The 20,248-nt window shown below is 46.1% G+C and overlaps 1 protein-coding gene across 2 annotated transcripts in view; it reads right to left on the bottom strand.

Moving 5' to 3' along the window:
- Positions 1-5,964: 5,964 nt before the first annotated feature.
- The window catches only part of LOC138447740 (complement C3-like), a 2,843,165-nt gene continuing 2,828,881 nt past the window's right edge, over positions 5,965-20,248 (bottom strand). For both annotated transcript variants that reach the window (XM_069604045.1, XM_069604046.1), the window contains exon 41: positions 5,965-6,325. In XM_069604045.1, the coding sequence (XP_069460146.1) occupies positions 6,190-6,325 (136 nt within the window). In that variant the 3' untranslated portion in view covers positions 5,965-6,189. The remainder of the gene's footprint in view (positions 6,326-20,248) is intronic.

Genomic DNA, 20,248 nt, shown 5'->3' with positions numbered 1-20,248 from the left:
TGCAGGGAGACAGGAGTGGGGGCCTGGTGGAGGGTGCCCCTGGATGCTGGGGGGTGTGGGTACTGGGAGACAGGAGTGGGGGCCTGGTGGAGGGTGCCCTGCACTGCTGGGGGGTGGGGGTGCAGGGAGACAGGAGTGGGGGCCTGGTGGAGGGTGCCCCTGGATGCTGGGGGGTGTGGGTACTGGGAGACAGGAGTGGGGGCCTGGTGGAGGGTGCCCTACAGTGCTGGGGGGTGGGGGTGCAGGGAGACAGGAGTGGGGGCCTGGTGGAGGGTGCCCCTGGATGCAGGGGGGTGGGGGTGGAGGGGGACATGTGTTGGACATGAGTGGGGGCCTGGTGGAGGGTGCCCCTGGATGCTGAGGGGTGGGGGTGCTGGGAGACATGTGCGGGGGCCTGGTGGAGGGTGCCCTACAGTGCTGGGGGGTGGGGTGCAGGGAGACAGGAGTGGGGGCCTGGTGGAGGGTGCCCTGCACTGCTGGGGGGTGGCGGTGCTTGGAGACACGTGTGGGGGCCTGGTGGAGGGTGCCCCTGGATGCAGGGGGGTGGGGGTGCAAGGAGACAGGAGTGGGGGCCTGGTGGAGGGTGCCCTACAGTGCTGGGGGGTGGGGGTGCAGGGGTACATGAGTTGGACATGAGTGGGGGCCTGGTGGAGGGTGCCGATGGATGCAGGGGGGTGGGGGTGCAGGGAGACAGGAGTGGGGCCTGGTGGAGGGTGCCCCTGGATGCAGGGGGGTGGGGGTGCAGGGAGACAGGAGTGGGGGCCTGGTGGAGAGTGCCATTGGATGCTGGGGTGTGTGGGTGGTGGGAGACAGGAGTGGGGGCCTGGTGGAGGGTGCCCTACAGTGCTGGTGAGTGGGGGTGCAGGGAGACAGGAGTGGGGGTCTGGTGGAGGGTGCCCCTGGATGCTGGGGGGTGGGGGTGCAGGGGGACATGAGTGGGGGCCTGGTGGAGGGTGCCCCTGGATGCTGGGGGGTGGGGGTGCTGGGAGACATGCGTTGGTGGGCAGTAGTGCAAGGTGACATGTGGGTTGGCTGGGGGGCATGGCCATGGTGGATGGGCTGCCTGCGGGACATGTGCAGGGGTGCAGGGTAGTCCCCTGTGGTGTGGGCCGCCTGCAGGGGCCGTGGAGGGTGTAGAGGGAATAGCTGGGAGGACCCACACGGCCAATTCACGTGTGGGACTCCCCCGCACCCCCGAAATACAAGTAGGCTGCTGGATTCGCGTGTGGAATTTCCCGCGCACCCGGAGTACACGTACCCTGCTGAAATTGCGTGTGGAACTTCATGCGCACACCGAAATACACGTACCCTGCAAATTCGCGTGTGAAACTTCCCGCGCACCCCGAAATACACGTACCCAGGGCAATCGCGTGTGGAACTTCCCGCGAACCCCGTAATACACGTACCCTGCTGATATCGCGTGTGGAAGTTCACGCGGACCCATAATACACGTACCCTGATGAAATCGCGTGTAAGACTACCCGCGCACCCCTGAAATACACGTACCTAGGCAAATCGCACTGCTGGAGGTGGGGGGGTGGGAGACATGAGTGGGGGCCTGGTGGAGGGTGCCCCACAGTGCTGGGGGTGGGGTTGCAGGGAGACAGGAGTGGGGGCCTGGTGGAGGGTGCCCTACAGTGCTGTGGGGTGGGGGTGCAGGGGGACATGAGTTGGACATGAGTGGGGGCCTGGTGGAGGGTGCCCCTGACTGCTGGTGGGTGGGGGTGCAAGGGGACATGAGTGGGGGCCTGGTGGAGGGTGCCCTGCACTGCTGGGGGGTGGGGGTGCTGGGAGACATGCGTTGGTGGGCAATAGTGCAAGGTGACATGTGGGTTGGCTGGGGGGCATGGCCATGGTGGATGGGCTGCCTGCGGGACATGTGCAGGGGTGCAGGGTAGTCCCCTGTAGTGTGGGCCGCCTGCAGGGGCTGTGGAGGGTGTAGAGGGAACAGCTGGGAGGACCCACACGGCCAATTCACGTGTGGGACTCCCCGACACCCCCGAAATACACGTAGGCTGCTGGATTCGCATGTGGAATTTCCCGCGCACCCGGAGTACACGTACCCTGCTGAAATTGCGTGTGGAACTTCACGCGCACACCGAAATACACATACCCTGCAAATTCGCGTGTGAAACTTCACGCGCCCCCCCGGAATACACGTGCCCAGACCAATCGCGTGTGGAACTTCACGCGAACCCCGTAATACACGCACACGCTATTTTTCACACAGCGGGTGTCCGTGTTTGTCGGTACCCCTTGGCACCTCATTTGTCCTAGAGGGCCACAGTATGGATCATTCATCATAGCTGGATATGGGTGCTTTTTGTTAGCGCACATTTTGGTGCACATTTATTTCAGGCGCAGGGACGCTACCGCCTGCTTTCTTGTGGCGTACTTGTTTGGCCCTGTGCACCTCTTTGACCGTGCGCTGGTTTGCCCTATTCGATTCCAAGAATACAAGTTGTAGGCGAGCGTGTGGGCATTCCGCGCACTTGCCTCCTGTACTTCCCCCGTAACTCCCATATTTTCACGCGTTGTTCCCCATTCCGAGTGTTCCGCCCCGTGTTCCGCCTACTTTTGTAATGTGCGTAGCGCTATGTGCGATTTCGCAGCGGCCGTGGCGCACGCCGTTGGATGACCTGTGCGCCGGGGTGCGCCGCGCACTTTTTCAGCGCACATCCAATATTTTTCTCGCGCACAGACTTCCATGAATCGATTTGCGCTGGTTTTGCTGCGATTTTCGCAGTTGCACTGCGATTTTCGCACTTTTACTGCGAATCGCACGTTTTGGCACCTCTGCGCCGGAATTTTCGGCGCACATTAATTCCATGAATCGGCCTGTGAGGGTGTTGTCAGAATGTCCTTGTAACACAAACTTCACCGTCCTGTGTCCACAGTCTCTATCTCTGTCCCTTACACTTACAACTAAACTAAAGTTGTGACAATGTTCTTGGTCAAGGAGAATGACTACCTTCTCCTGGACTAGGTATCACAGTTCTGGTCGTGATTTGCCTTACAAGTTCTTTACTAGGGTGAATGACTCCCTTCCACTGCTCCAAGTATTTTACAAATGGATTGCCATTCTTGTAACACTCTGTATCAGAAAAGTCTCTCATTGTCCCTGGATGTATTGTTCCACTGGGGACACTTGTTTAGCCAGGGGCAATAACTCCCTTCCCGGGCTTCTTTACTTGATCCTTTCCTCTGGTTTTATCTACCAGGATAATGGGCCTCATTACGAGGTGGGCGGTAAGGGATTACCGGCACCGGTAAGGGCACCAGTGCCGGTAATCCCTTACCGCCCTACTACGAGTTCCCTTTGCGGGTCCTTCCTCAACACCTGGTTTTACCAGGCATTAAGGACGGGACCTGCAAAGGGATATTGGGGTCAATAACGGTACCGCAATTTGCGGTACCGTTATTGCCGCCTTCCCATTGAGCCCTATGGGGGCTCAAATGGAAATGTGGAATGGCTCTGGTGAATGGGGAATTACCGGTCCCGCCGACCTCGGAATGGACCGGTAATTGCTCCATCCACCAGACCGGAGTCCGAAAGATTTTGGAGGAAGCCATGGCGCTAATAGCACCATGGCTACTTCCAACCTCGTAATGAGGCCCGATGACTCCCTTCTCCTGGTATTCAGGCTTTCACAGTTCCACAAAAAGCCAGGGGGAATAACTCCCTTCCCTTGGCCATTCCATGTCAGACATTTTTTAGGATTTCTTAGCAACACACTTCACACAAGCAGAAGGTCATTGACATAGGCTTCCCCCACTCTGACCCACTTGGTTCACTAGCCTGCCAAGTACTGCCACGAGGAAGATGCTTCAACTTTCTCTTCTTCTTCTTCGTAGCTGCAAACCCGTTTTTCCTGGCTTCATTTAGTTGGCAGGCCTGGTTCACTAACCTGCCAAGCATTGTAACGAGTAAGATGCACTTGCGTCCTTGTTCTCTTTTTGTGCGGGTCCCCGAACCGTGTTTCTCAGTTCTCTCTTTTCTGTTTCGTTGTCAGACTTTGTTTACTTGCCTGCCAAGTACTGAAACAAAGAAGATTACTTATTGTGGTTTTCAAAATTAGGTCATTTATGATAGCCCCTCTTCAGAAAGTCTTTCTCATCATCTTGCCTAATGTTTCTTTCTATTAAAGGGGATCCTTTGACACCTCTGTTTGTGTTTTTGGCTACTCTGTATCTTGTGTCCCCACCAGCCGGCCCGGGGCTTCCCCTACCTTCAGGGCCCCCCTCGCCAGGCTCTGGTCTGTTCTGAGACTTGCACTCTGGTCTTCTGCTGCAGCCACACACAGATTCCCTGTTTCGGCGACTCCACAGCTGCTGGCGTTCTTCAGTCCTTTCTCCCGACTTGTGTATTGGGTGTGGGTGGCGGGTTGGGATGCTGTGTTCTCCTGCAATGTTCTCCCCTGTCTCCAGAGGGGAAGTCTCGTCCCATGTATTAAGGTACTAAGGTACTTTTTTGTCATGGAAGAGCCCTGCCACCTTGGCAAGAGCCGTTATCCTGCCTCGGGTTAGACTACTGCAACACCCTATTCTTAGGGGCAAACTCCATCTGTATTGAAGCACTCCAAATCGTACAGAACAACGTGGTACGAGTTGTTGATTACATTCCTAGGAGAGACCACATCTCAGGGGTCAGTAAGGAGTTACACTGGCTCCCAGTGGCAGCTAGGGTTCAGTTTAAGGCCATTAGCCTGCCCACAAATGCATACATGATAATGCGCCCAAATATCTGAAGAAGCATATGACCACCTACAACCCCACAAGATCGCTTCGCTCCAGCACTAGTGGTCAGTTTACCACCCATAGAGCAAAAAGAAACGGAGGCCTGGGGAGATCTTTTCCTGTGCTAGTGGCGTATATCTGGAATGCCCTTCCTATGCCGTTGAAGCTAGAAACCAGCTGGATGCTTTTTAGGAAGACTTTGAAAACTCAACTATTTTGCTAATCCCCTTGCTATCTCCTTGCCTTCTTTTCTGTTGTCCTGTCTCCTAAGTCTTGCCACATTAATGTAGTGGACTGATGCCCTTGGGTTTTGGCGCTCTATAAATAAATACATTTAGAAAATAAGTAAATGAGATCCTCCCGCTGCGTCCACTCCTAGGGTGGCTGTCGGGTAGCAGCCTCACCTCCCTAGCATTATGGGAAGGGGCTGCCCCTTGGAGAGAAGTGATGACATCTCAGGATTTGCCACACAATATATTGCCCTAAAACAGGCCCAATGAGACAAATGCAATTGAAAATGCAATTTTGTACCTTTGTGCACAAGAGATTTGAATATGACAGTGATTCTCTTTTGGTCAAGATCAATGGAAGGGGATAGCACTTAAAATAGCACTACTGAAGATAAATATTATTGTTATATTGGAATAACGTTTATAAACATGAATTTATATTTTTTGTTGTATTTTTTACGAAGGTTGTAGCAAGTAGCGATGCTCATGATAGATAGCAGCTTATAGTTTTTTTTATGTATTTTTGAATTATTGGAAACACAAATCATTCCGGTTAATAGTACAGTATTTTAAACATATGAGTTATGTTTTAGTTTTGGGATGTGTTAGCATGGAAGTGATTGTGCATGAATTTGATTGTACTCTTGGTATCTTTTATGTGAATCAAATGATTTAGTGTAAGGTTTATTTTTTAACCATAACACAATAAAACAAAATGAAAAATAAATCTTACCTGCTGTCTCCTCCATTTTCCGCCCCCATCCTCACTGCCACTCGCTGCCATAGGAATGGAAAAGGGCGTCTTTCGAGAGCTCCCATTCTTATTTCTTCAGTGACCTTCTTAGTCGCAGTTTTATTTTATTAAAGAAATAAAACCCTGCTTTGCCTGCGGGAAACCTCTTTTGCCCCCCCCCCCAAATACATCTGCACACGAACTGATGCATTTACATCACATTTATTGTGTAAGTCGCATCAAAACAACCATGCCATTTTACAATTTTAATTAAGTTTTATTTAAATGTTTACATAAAATATATATTTCAGAAACCTATACTAATTATATCCCTACTTGAAAAAGGTACTACCAATTGAGCACAAACCTTTGTATGCAATAAAATGTACAATACATTTAAAATGTGTGTTGATAATACCTAACCTGTTGACAATACCTAACCGCAGGCATTACAAACAGTTAGGTCACATTTCCAGTGAGATTTCGATGCTAAGTCTGGCATCCTTTGGTTGTGAAGTCTTTTGAAAATTCTTCCAAGAGTTTAACCAAAGCGTCAAATCCGCCCGACTGTTCCTTTTCTGGCCACCAGAGGATGTAGGTTTTGCTGCCCAAGAGGTATGCCCAACTAGCAAAAGGAAACAAAAAAAGTTGCACAAATAATGCATCTATTAAAAAGGAAGAGTCGTACCCCAACACACCGTAAAAGCAATTGTGTCAATTCTGTTGACCTGAAACTTGAAATGTCTGATTTATTACAGACACATTTTACTACTTTTGAGTGCCATCAAACCTAAAAAATTGAGCAACTGGCAAATCACGTTGAAAGACAGGTTTATAGGTGCTTTTCAAACACAGATGAACTGAGGACCATTTTTGATTTTTTTGTCCCACTGACTGCTTGGTGGATACTGGATCTGATAATTAATCCAACTCACTTTAGAACCATGCCTCCACTTCCTGTCATGTGTACAGTGAAACCTGTTTTGCGTGTTAACTTATTCTCAGCATATCCGGGTAGTACTTTCTTGGCTGTAAATAGTAACGCAGTGGAATACCGAACAGTAAGAAATGCATACATCGCTTTTGTCATGGTTCAGTACAAAATGTAAAACTATCACGCACTAATAGTAGATATAAAGTAAACAATAGGAAGAAATAACATGCTCAGGAATGCATGCCTTTTGCAGATACATTCTCATGCAACAGGTTTTCAGAAATGTCAGAATGAAGAGAAATACTGGTACTATTTTATAGAACAAATAACAAATTACCTTCTGTAATATTCTTTCTGGTAATTACAATAGATCCTCATACAGACTGCTCATCTTTTGAAATTTCCCTCAGAGTCTATCCGGGAAACATTTTCAACAGCCACCAGGTGGGGCCATGCCACGCTGAATGTTCCCCCATTATGGCTCTAGTGTGTCTTCTTGCACCAAAGTTATGAAAATATAGGGCAACGCTAGTGAAGGTGAATGTTATCATCCATAGGAAATGCGAAAACTCTATGGGCCTCATTACAAGGTTACCCCCATACCGCATGCCGGGTCCGGGCTCCCTGAATGGGGAAATACTGGGCCATTCCAACCTTGAAGAGCCCGGTATTTCCCAATTCAGGGAATCCGGACCAGTACTTCCCCATTCCCATTTGAGCCCCTATTGAAAGGTCCATGGTTAGCATGCTGGACCTTTAGCGGCTCCCACTAAGGGCACCTGGAAAAACCAGCCACCCTTAGCGGGACCCTCTAAAGGACCTTATAATGCGGCAGTAAGGGGTTAACGGCACCAGCACCATTGCAGGCGCCGTTAACCCCTTACCGCCACCCTCGGAATGAGGCCCTATGTCTTATAACTTTTGAGCCATAGTAACATTTGAAACGTAATTTGTCATATGGGTTCATGCAAATCCGTATTACAGTTCAGACCCCTCTTTTTCCTTGATTAACTCAAGCACAATTATGTGGTGATATGAACAAGAGTATTGTAATTTCTCAGTTTTTTTAACTGCACAGCACTGATTGCTCTTTGTATGTGTGGTATCTGACATTTGTACACGTTGTTCTTAGTTGTATGTTTTGTCTGGCTACTTTTGTATTAATTCATTTTTGAAAAAATTATTTTATATTGTTTAGACACAAGGAGTCTATAATGTTATAGTCTAGACTCTAGAATGTTTTAAGACATCATTTCCTCCTTTTACACAGAAGACATAAGGGTGAAAAAAGGGGTTTGTTTTTCACTTTTCCATTCATTCCTATAGGAAATATGTGAAATTTCTGCTCAAACACAGCCCAAACCATTGGACGGATATGCACCAAATAAGAAACAATTCGGGCAGAAAGCAATTGAAGGAAATCCTTTTTTAGTTTTGTGTAAATCAGTCCAATATTTAAAGAAAATAAATGTGGCACAGAGGAGGGTGAGGCTGTAACCATAAATGTAGTTATTTCTGCCATAATGCAATGATGCGTTGCTGGTCCCAAGGCTTTTGATTTCTGGAAATCCGCCATTATGAAGACGTAGATTTGTTTTTGGAAACATCCCTAAGGGTTTGGGGCTTGAGGATAGTGTCATTTTATGCTGAGACATCTCAATGTTGAGCAGCAAAAAAGAAAATATCAAAATACTTCAAAACTATATATATAGCAATCTGTGTTTTAAATATAAATAAAATACAGGGATTGCTTCCTAAATTAACTTAAAGTGTGTGGGAGAGGGGTGTTAGGCGGCTATTAGTGTTTTGGAGATTTCTAAATTTACTTAAAAAGCTTATATTTGTTTAATTAAATTGAAATAAAAGTGTGCAACATAGCATCGAGGGAAGAACAAGCTTTTATTGTGACTTAAACAGTGAAGATCTCAATTTTCTACTGATGTCAACAGGAAAGATCTTTGCATTATCGATCGAAACTCCCTCTTCTTCATCACAGTACCTTGTAATGCAACATTAATCACTACATTTCTCTTCAATCATCTCAGTACTGAAAAGAAAACATACATTTAGCCCTACATCCCTTTTCCTTGTCACAGTACCCAATAGTAATCTTACCCTTTCCCCCAGATCCCTTTTCTTCGTCCCAATACCCAATAGTAATCTTACCTTTACCCCACATACCTCCATCTTCTTCAACAAAGTACCTAATTAGTAATGCAACATTAACCACTACATCTCCCTTCAATCATCCCAGTACTGAATAGAAATCATACATTTAGCCCCACATCCCTCTTCCTTGTCACAATATCCAATAGTAAGCTTACCTTTACTCCCAGGTCCCTTCTCTTCGTGCCAATACCCAATAGTAATCTTACTCTTACCCCACATTCCTCTTCCTCAACCCAGTAGTGAATGGTATTCTTACTTTTACTCCTACATCCCTCTTCCATGTCGCAGTCTCCCGCTAGCCCCACCTTACTCTTCCTCATGACAGTCCGAGTAACTCACCTCACTCTTCCTCCTCAAAGCCCCTCAGTACCACCACCTCACTCTTCCTCATCACAGTTCCCAACTACCCCAACCCAATTTTTCTTGTTACAGTTCTTCACTATCCCCATATCATTCTTCCTCTTCGCAGTCCAAAGTGCCCCACCTCACTCTTCCATGTCACTGTCCTTCACTACCCTCACCTCACTCTTCCTCATCACATTTCTCCATTACTCCCACTTTACTCTTCCTTGTCACAATCCCCATTACTCTGACCTCACTCCTCCTTATCACAGTCCCCCACTAGACCACCTCAACCTTCCTCGTCGTAGTCCACCACTACTCTCACTTCACTCTTCTTCAACAGTCTGCCATTAGCCCCATCTCACTCTTCCTCGTCACAGTCTGCCACTATCCCAACCTCACTCCTCATCAGTCCCCCACTACCCCACCCCAATTTTCCTCATCAGAGTTCTCTCACTCTTCCTTATCAGTTCCCAATTACTCACATTTCACTCTCCTTCATCACAGTCCATCATTACTTGTTATGTTATCTGTATTTCTAAAGCGCGTGTTCGCCAAAGGCATCATGGCCCTGGCACCTATAGCATAAAAAAGATAAGTCTTCAGAAGACGGCGAAAGACAAGATGGTCCACCGTGGTACGTAGGGTAGAGGGAAGGGTATTCCATGCTTTAGTGGGGGCTACTGAAAAAGCCTGTCTGCCGACACGAGAGAGTCTAACACAGGGAACTGCCACTACGTAGGCTGACTGAAAACGGAGACAGTGAGATGCCACATATAGTGAGAATTCTTTTTAATCTATTCTGCCCCATGCCAGAAAAAGCGCGGTGAACAAGACAAGAGTGATTTAAACAGAATCCGCTGTTCCATTTTCAGCCAGTGAAGCTGTCTGAGCAAAGGGGTCATATGCGTCTCATGTGGGGGGCGCAGAACAGCCCTGAGAGCTGCCTTCTGCAGGAGCTGGAGGCATTTTATAAGAAACCGAATTCTTCCTGAATGAAGGGGAGCACCTTACGGAGGATGCGCATTTTGAAGTGACCTCCTTTGCATACAGCAGCACCTGCTCATGCATCGACTGGGAAGATGTAATTTGTACCCCCAGATTCCAGACCAAGGGGGATGGTAAGGGAAAAGGGCCCAAGGAGGTAGTCCAGAAATCACTTGTCCAAAACAGGGGGGTGCTTGTACCCACAACCAAAACCTCCGTTTTTTTCCATTTAGCTTAAGCCAATAGACTGTCATCCACGTCGCAAGATCTTCCAGACACTTCCTAAGACGACCAGCTAAGTCAGGGCGAGTAAGGTCAAGGTGCAGCAATATCTGTGTATCATCTGCGTAAAAATAGTAGCAGAAGCCATGAGAATAAATGAGTGACAGAAGGGGCCGTATATAGATGTTAAAAAGTTTTGGAGAAAGAGCACACCCATGGGGGACACCTCAATCAAGCATCATCAGTTTAGAGCGAAAAGGGGGAAGGGAGACAGATTGAGAGCGGTCGGAAAGAAACGCAGTGAACCATCTCAAAACCTGTCCGGACAGACCGCCAAAGATAGACGGGAGATCAGGGTGGGGTAGTCCACCGTGTCAAATGCGGCGGGCAGATCGAGCAACAACACTATTCCAACTCCCCCCGATCCACCAGTCAAGCCACTGACTCTTGCTCGTCACTGTTCCTCACTAACCTCACCTCGTTCTTCCTTGTCAGTCATCTATTACTCCAACCTCACTCTGCCTGGTCACAGTTCCCCACTACCGTCACTTCACTATACCTCGTCACAGGCCCCCATTACTCTCACCTGGCTCTTCCGCATCACAGTCCCCAACTTCTCCACCTCAACCTTTCCCGCTGCAGACTTCCACTAGTGCCACTTCACATTTCCTTGACACAGTCTCCCATTAGCCCTACCTCACTTTTATTCATCACAGTCCCCCAATATCCCATATTCCTCTTCCTTTTCACAGTCCCCCAATACTCCCACTTTACTCCTATTTGTCAATCCCTCATTACTCATACCTCACACTTTCTCATCACAGTCCTCCTATACGACCACCTCACTCTTCCTCATCCCAGTACCTCATTATTAATCATAACTTTACTGCCACCTCCCACTTCTTTGACCCAGTACTACATTACTAATCTGTTGCATTACGCCTGCATCCCTCTTCCTCATTCCAGTGACCAAATAGTAATCCATGCATTATAACACCTTCGTCTTTCTCTTCCCAGTACACCGTTAGTAATCCATTCTTATCTATTGGACAAAAAAAGACCAATGTTGCATGGCTGAAGAACACATTGTTAACAAATGATATAACATCAGTTTTGTTATCAGAAAAAAAGGAAGAATTACAGGTGGTTGAAGTATAGAATAACAAAACCCTTGACATTCATTGAAACAAACTGTAGTGAAGGGACAGTTGAGATCAATAGGTTTACTTAAAACAAAAAAGACTTGAAATTCAGTGAAACATTTTTTAGTTGAAGTGGCATTAAGGTGCCGACATAATGCAACAAAACCACTGAAATTTGGCATGTTGGGGGTTATGCCACCTTAACTGTGAGGTCCCCATTTCGCAGCCCCTAAACACACATATGACATCACCGGCAGAGCAGATCATGTAAGAGGGTTGTCACATTTAAAAAGCGTGGTTCCACAAATAAGGGTGGATTCAAGTGCAAAGCTTGATTGGAATTTGCATTTACAAATACTCTCCATTTACAACTATGGTATTCTTATACACCAGAGTTACTCTGTATTGAAAGAACATTTACTATGTTTAGATACTCCAGAACATTTAGCATTCTGTTCTAAAAACAGCCCACTTCGCAAAGAAGAACTTTGGGTATAGTACAATTATAATTTTGCCCCAGACCACCAGCAAATACATCATACATGAGAAGGAACGGTTCCGGAAATGAACATGTGTTCATATATCAGACAATATTACTGTCAATATAACAAATCAAAACATACGCCTTGACCATGTTGGATGGTAAAGGTTAGGGCATGTGGCTTGTAAACATAAGCCATTTTGAAAAACACTTTCATTTTGCAAGGATACATGGTTCTCGGGACTAGAGTAGTTAATGTACTGAACGGAGGAAAGCTGTAATTGTTTTACTGCAAGGGTTTGAAGCATGCATTTTGCTACATGTTTTTGACTAGGACTTCCATGATTACTCACCATTGTCTTTGCTGGGTAGGGTGAAGGCAAGCCCCTAAACGCTCACACCAGAGAGAATACAACTTGCTAGGGAAGAAAAGGATCCAAGTCGATCTTGTAAGGATAACAAGTTTTAATCTCACACGCAGATGAGAGGAACAACAAAGAACTCTGCTGTCAAGAACATTCTGGCAAACAGAGGTACTAGCAGAAACTTCTAAAGGTACACTGCATCGTGAGGATGCAACAACATACAGTAAAACCCTGCGCGGCTGATTAGATGGACCCTATACTGGTACAATCTTTATCCATAAAGGATGGCTGTTCATTTGTCCCAGCCCAGTCCGTCATTCATCACGTGGGTGCTGCATGGCTCATCTTCTTCTCACGTCGAACGTCAAAAAACAAATTAATTATACTCCTACTATACAGCTTGTTTTATCACTCATAATGGGCACTTTGCACACCTTAACAAGGATACAAAGGAGGTTCTGGCGCACTATAACCTTCACACACACATTTCAATTCACTCCCTTCGAACCATCGGGCTCGAACATCTCCAGCCTCGTTTTTAACTATAATTTATCCCTCCAAACACCTCGCAATACAAATCACACGATTGTCACCGTGCTGATATGCCCCGTCCATCCTCTTTGAACATTTCAGGACTTGTTACTTTGGAGTTAGTGGTCAAAGTGCACCTGGTGCCATGGTATTCAGGGGTTTTAGGGTTTAGTCAGTAACATGGGCTATAATTCGTGGTCACCCAGGAATGAGCCAGGTCATGCTTTGCCCAGTGTGAGATAACATGCACACCAGGCGCCGGTCTCTGATCGCAGCCTTATAAGGCACATTCGTCTTGGGTGAAAAAACACATCTTTGCAACACTTTTGGAACAATTAATAGACTTTGTGGTAGTTGGGGTGTCAACTGTCCTTATGGGAGCTCGGGCATGACTGGGGATTTCTGTGGTCTCGCGAATTGGGCCTAGTGCATGCAGTGCTGCATTTACTGCATTTACCGCACAGGCCTTCCCTTCTACCTATGATTACTAATATCCAAGCAAAATAGCAATGCCGCTCATGCTCTTGAACTGCATTATGTAGATAGACTATATTTGGTTACAATGAAAATGGGACCCTGTTGAACGGGGGCATCCCTCTCGCTGTCCCACCTCTCGCCTGGCCCATCATAGTGCCTCGAAGGCATCTCGCCTCACTCTGAAGCGCCTAGGGAGGTGGGATGGGGCTATCCCCTTCCGAACATTCCCCCCTTTCGTTACTTCTACAGTAACACATTCTGGAATACTTCTGTGCTCCCCCCCAATGTCTGCATCCACATATGGCTGAATCCTCTTTACTGGCACCCAAGCCATACACACTGATCGCAAACTCTCTCCCCTATGCGTGTAAATTTCAGGTGAACAAGTCATATAAATGCATCTCCCATCCCCGCCAAGTCCACCCAAACCATTGTGTAATTTTCTGGTTAAAGGGGTGGGGAGATGATAGTATGGTATAGACGATCACCTTCTTCTCCATATAGGATGGGGACTATTTCATATTTCGGGCCACCCTGTGGGACATCAGTTTGTACTTCAATATTTTTTGTTTCGCTAGATGCTTTTGGAACCCAAATTGATAACATCATTCTTGTGCTATCAGGTGCCACAGAGGCTGAGCATTGAAAGACCAGCTGACAAGTGCAGAAAATGACCCAGATGAACACAATGATAGCATTAACATCTTCACGATCGCACCTAGCCACGTCGGGGCCCAGTTAAATGCCACAGGCAGCCAATCACTGTCCCATATTCCTTCCTCCTCCTTCATGCGAACACCCAGGCTATGGACTGCAGCAAGGTTGTGGAATAATGATGCGTTCTCTGTGTACTCTGGTGGCACGAATGTACAGCAGGAATCACCACATTCTTTGCAAACCCCACCCTCCATCGCTGTTAACATGTCCAGCACATAGCGATTTTGCATTGTCATAAGTCTCAATGCCTGCAACTCGACCTTGATCAGGTTGAACCCATTCACTGTGTCGTTTGGAACTGGACCAGTTCCCACCTCACTATCCGCAACCATTTGGCATTGGCTGCAGCCTGTACTCCCAGCAAGAGTAAAGAGGCGAAAAAGGAAACTGCTGAGCTGAAAAGCCTGTATTAGTCTGGTATTTCAGCAAGCAATGTGGAAAAGTCTTTGGATATGTAATTTGACCTTTTCATCTTCTGCGGTTGTTGGAACTGTCCTTTTCCTAAACAGATGTGGGGCTCTTGTAATAGTAATTAGGCATTTATAGTAATTAGGCATTTATATAGCGCTACGAACCCTCAGGTATCTGAGCGCGGCTTATTATTACCCACGTTGTGTGGTGCTCATTTATCGACCTCGGAAGGATGAAAGGCTGAGTTTGGCCCCGCCGGGATTCGAACCTGCGTTAGCAGGCTCTGCACGGATGTCAAAGCGAGCGCTCTAATCGCTGTGCCACTTGACCCTTGTGTGGGTACCATGCTCTTATCTTCATTTTCAACTGTGGGAAAACTTGTTGGCCCCCTGCAGGCAGTACTCCCCCTTCCGGTGTTCTTCTGGGATTACTAAGAATGCTGAGTGCAGCATGGCGAGCGAACAACAGCCCTTCCACAGACCCAGTAGTAATCCATCAGCACTGCCATTCCTTTCTTCATCTCTGTGATCAAGAGAGTTGTATTGCAGTATTCATTTGTGCCGACAATAACTGTACCCTTGCTGCAGAAACAGAGTCTATATTCTTCTTCCTTCTGCACTAGCAGCGGCTTTTCCATTGTTGCAATCCACGTCAGCTTTGTAATATGCCCAGTCCAGATTAGCACACAGAAAATGACCACTTGTGCTATCCTTTCCTTGGTATATGTTACCAGTCCCTTGGCCAAGCAAGGTAGTGTGATGTCCCGCTAGTTGTTATTGACGTGTTTCCCCCCCTTTCACATCAGATAGGGTAGATCCACACACTTAATGTTTTTTGGGTATTCGCTGCACTTTACAAAGTCTAGGCCCATCATTTGTGCCTGCACACTATGTGCCTGGAACATTCCTTTTATTCTGCATAGTGCAAGATGAACTAGGCAGTGTGCCTCTATAATTTGGACTGCTTGCAGTACTAACACCTTGGGAGCTGCTGCCGCGTGTGGAATAAGTGAACACACATAGCAGCTCCCATTCACAGTGTTTCGCCCCACACCGCTCATATCAGAGTACCAAGAATTAGTGAATTCGGGGTGATGAATATCCTCAATCACATCAGAACGCAGCCCTTTATACATGTCATACTTTTGTCTTACTTCTCCTTTTATTCTGCTATACACATTCTCATGGATGGCTGCTTTAGCAGTGCTATTGGAAATTACATTATATCATTCCATAGTGGTAGATAATTCCCTTCTTGTTGACAACACCCTATTCTCTACTTCCCCCCACTGACGTATCCTGCATATTAAGAGTCATTAAATGCATTTCCATTATTATTGTTGGTGGTAATATATGTAAATCCACTCCTATTAACATTTATATACAATGTCCCATTTGGATAATATACAATCCTATTTTCCCTATCCCCCCCTTTATAGGACCTCCCCCCATAATGCCCTCCCCCATTACACTCCCAACAGTACTAGCAATATCACACACAGTCCTCCAGCAATAACTGATCCACAATAATAGATATAGGTTCATATTCTCTCATTCGTGCATCTGCACCGTGGGTCCCTACATAACAAATGATTTACATTAGTTGCGCTCATCTTCCTCTTTCCTGAAATAGAAGCACAGACACACAAGACAACAAAAAGGGAGAAACGTACATGAAGTATTTTGTACACAAAAGAAAAAGAAACAATAGAAAGAGAGGAAAATGAGGGAAAAAAGAAACGGGAGAGAGATAAAGGAATAGGAAGAAAGAAAGAGAGAGAGGAAGGAAGGAAAAAAACGCTCCTAGAAAAAGAAAAATATAGAGGTAGCAGCTAAGCTTTGGCCTGCCGCGTGATCGTGCCACAACACCTGTATCGCCCCCTGAACAGGCTGGTAGGTTAGTCGAGGTACAAGTACTGTTACCCCTTGTTTTAAGATAACTAAGGCACCAGAGTGTTCACTGGAGGTGCCCTATCGATGTCAGAGAGGTGGAACCAGTAGCAAAATTCTTTAACTTTGACTAAAAGGGGAGTACAAAAGACCGCCTTGTAAAGGCCTTGGAACCGAGGATTGTTACACCTACATACAAAATTGCAGACATACACACGGTCCCAAGGCAGCAGCGGTCGTGTGGTCACATGCCCAGGTCTTTGCTTGGCTGTGTACGTAAACTGAATAGGGCCTTGGGTAAACAGTGTACACAGTTTTTCTTCATCGTGATACACAGTTTGAATAATTTACTTTTAAGGAGCCCAGCCCATTTATTCTCTCCACAATGCCATTAGCCTGTGGGTGATAAATCGAACACATCTAGTGCTTGATGCCACGTAGTGCTGTAACGTGTTGAAATAACCCATGTGTGCCATTGTCTGACCTTAAAATCTTGCACAACCCCATTGCGGGAATACTTCCTGCCCTAAAAAGCTTGCAGCACCCATATCAGCATAGTCTATATGTAAATGGGCAATGTGCCCCGTAATGTCCGTAGTATCATCCCTTTACTCAAACTTTGACATGTGGGGCAATGAATTACCATTTCTGTAATGCTTTCCTGGATGTTTGGTATATTTCTTTCTATTTCTATTTGTTTGTTAAGCGTCAAAGCCCTTGGGCTTCCGGGCGCTACAGAGAAACAAGAAAACAAAGGCTAAAGGAAACAAGACAGAGACCAGAGGATAGAAGGAGAGTAAAGGGGAAAAACTCCCCTAAGCAAATAGTCGAGTCTTCAGGCTTTTCCTGAAGAAAAGATGGTCTTTTTCTGTTTGCAAATTGTCTGGAAGCTTATTCCAGGCTTGTGCCAACAAGACCGGAAAGGATCGACCATTTCCCCTGCTTCTCTTGAAGCAAGGAATAACTAAGCCATGTGCGTCCGAGGACCATAAGCGACAGATAAGTTTGTACACAACCAATTTCTCACTCAGGTAAGAAAGTGCATTTCCGAACAGGCATTTGTGACACAACGTGAGTTTCTTAAATTGGACCCTGCAGCAACAGGAATCCAATGGCGTTCTCTACGTGTCTCTGAAATCGGTTTTCTCTACGGGCAATATTACAAACAACTCGCACTGCATAATTTTGGATCTTTTGAAACGTGCCCAGACATTCCTTGCTGGCCCCACCGAGCAAGGAATTACAATAATCAAGTCTGGGCAAGACAATGGCTGGAACTAACTTCTCACGGTTTGATTGAGAGAATAGGGGGCTGATCTGCCTCAAGACCCTCAAATAATAATGAGAGTTTTTGACCACATAACTAACATGGGCATCTGCCTTATATCTTCCATGTAAACAGTGAGGGTTTTGACTTTACTAACCACAGCAATATGGTCTCTGTCTATGCTAAAGCTCTCTAGCGTGTTTTGACCCGTAAATAGTTAGTTCGTTTTTGGCTGCATTTAAACATAACCAATTGAAGGTCATCCAGTCTTTAATAAACTGGTATATTTTATTTAGGTTTTCCTGGTCCACCTCATGATTTCCACGGAGTTACATAGACAATTGAAAATCAGCGTAATTTGCGAAGAAAACCCCCAGTGTCTATAGCTCAGCACATAAGGGTTGATGTAAATGCTACAAAGGGACGAGGACAAACAGGTCCTCTTGTGGTAACCTACAGATAATGGGGGCAGTGTCAGAAAATACATTTTCCGAACAAACTCTGGAGTTATGGACATGGAGGAAAGAATCAATCCATTTCCTGGCTTTCGCCTATGATCCAGTAGGTCGAAAGCTGCCGATAGATCCAAAAAAATCAGCGGACCGATCCACTCTTTTCAAGATAGTTAGCGTATGGGTATGGAGATCTAGAAGGGCACTTTCCATTCCATGGCCCAAAATAACCCCTGGCTGATTCTTATGGAGAAGATCCATGTTCTCTGCATATTGCTGGATCCGAGTAGTAGCCATTTTATCAAATATTTTGAAAAGAAATAAGGTATTAGTGATAGGCCTAAGGTTTGAGCAGGCCCTTCGGTCTAACCCTGTTTCTTTTAGATGCAGGCTCACTCCTACCTCCTTGATGAGCAAAGGAACAATACTATGTGCAAACAAGACGTTAATGAATCTCCTTAAAACGGCACAAATAAGATTAAGGGAGGACATCTCCAAGACAACTAGTTGGATTCACGCTTCCCAACAGCTCCACTACATCACTATTTTATTACTGGGCTGAAGTCAAAAGAAATCGGAGACTCCCGGCATCGATCCCTGCCCGTGGTGTTATGGGATTCAGATGAAGTCTGATTATCCAAATGCTTACAGATTCTTGCCCATGCAAGACTAATTTTACGCTCAAATGCATTCTGCACATGGATACAGTCATCTCCGCCTGGCTTCAAAGCTTGGTACAGGGTGTTGGGCTTTTCCCAGTTCTTAAACTGTGTGAATAACTCTTTGGTTTCATTCCCAGCTTTAGTTATCAGTTAATTACAATAGTTTTTCTTCGCCTCCACAATCTTAAGTCCATAAGCCTTCTCAATGAATTTCTAGGCATCTTTACTTATGTGGGTTCTCTCTTTGAGCCAATTGCGTTCTGCCTGTCTCTTTGTCTGTTTAAGTTGGATTAAATCTGGAGTGAACCAACTCTGATGATTAGTGTGATCTTTCATTTTTCTTGATTTGAGAGGCACGTAATTATTCTAACTTTCAAGTGTGAATTGTAACTCTTTGCTAAATCATTGGAGAGGTGCTGGTCAGACGTTTGAGACATGAGTTCCCTCAGACAGTTCGCCAGTTCCAGAGATTTATTTTTTTGAAAACGTCTTCTAAAATCCTTGTTGGAACTCTCATGTTTACGCAGATAAAGTGATAACTGTACTTTAGCTGTAATAAAGAAATTATCCAACCATATGCAAGGTGTAGTAGTCACATCGCCTAAACTGATTTTTCTACTGGAAAGCCAGTCCAATGTGTGACCTTTAATATGTGAAGGATCAGAGTTAAGTATACAGAAGTCTGTGTTCTTTAATGAGACTTCCAAGTCCAAGACTGCCTTATCTCTTGGATCTCCCTTCCACCGATTGAAATCACCCAGAGGTATGGTAGAGCAATTGAATTTTTGCAGAGGAGATAACAACTGTGCAATACGTTAATTGGAAGTGGGCATCTCTGAAGGAGGCCTATAGACCAGAGTAAGGTCTATGCTATTATTGTGGTTAGGGGAGAGCTTTGTATGTAGGATTTCACACCCATCACACTCTATCCCAACCTCACGCATTTCTTTCCTGCAGATAATAGTAATACCTCCCCTCACCCCCTCAAATCAATTTTTACCAAAGAAAAATAGCCAGAAGGGATTGCTTGTCCTATCCTTGGCCCGTGTGAATCCAATAACCATGTTTCAGTGATGCACATGATGTCCACAAGATTTTCCACAATGTAACCGTGGACATCATCTGCATGTTTAGGTAGGGACCTGTTATTCAAAACGGCAAGCTTTATCGACACTGGCTGTGGAGCTTCCGCGCCCCCTTCTGGCTAAGAGACTATCTTAAGACACTTAGAGGTGCCCTCCAGCAAAGCTGGTGTACCCAGGACAGGACCAGAACATTCTGTCCCTCCCGCAGTATTAATATGTGAATCAGCATGGGAAAAGACTTCAATAAAAGTCATAGTCAGTCGGCACTTGCAAGGTAGTTGGCACTGCCTTAGAGCTCGGTAGGATATACATAGTATGCCTAGTCTTCCAGTCTAAATAGGCTGTAAATAACGGCGATATAGATACAGTAACAAATTCTAATAAGACTTTTAGTGCTTACCCAACCTCCAACACA

The sequence above is a fragment of the Ambystoma mexicanum genome, chromosome 3q (genome assembly GCF_040938575.1).
Source record: "Ambystoma mexicanum isolate Mex_15411 chromosome 3q, UKY_AmexF1_1, whole genome shotgun sequence".
Lineage (NCBI taxonomy): Eukaryota > Metazoa > Chordata > Amphibia > Caudata > Ambystomatidae > Ambystoma > Ambystoma mexicanum.
Note: the sequence above shows the minus strand (reverse complement) of the source record. Positions and strands in the feature narration are given on the sequence as shown.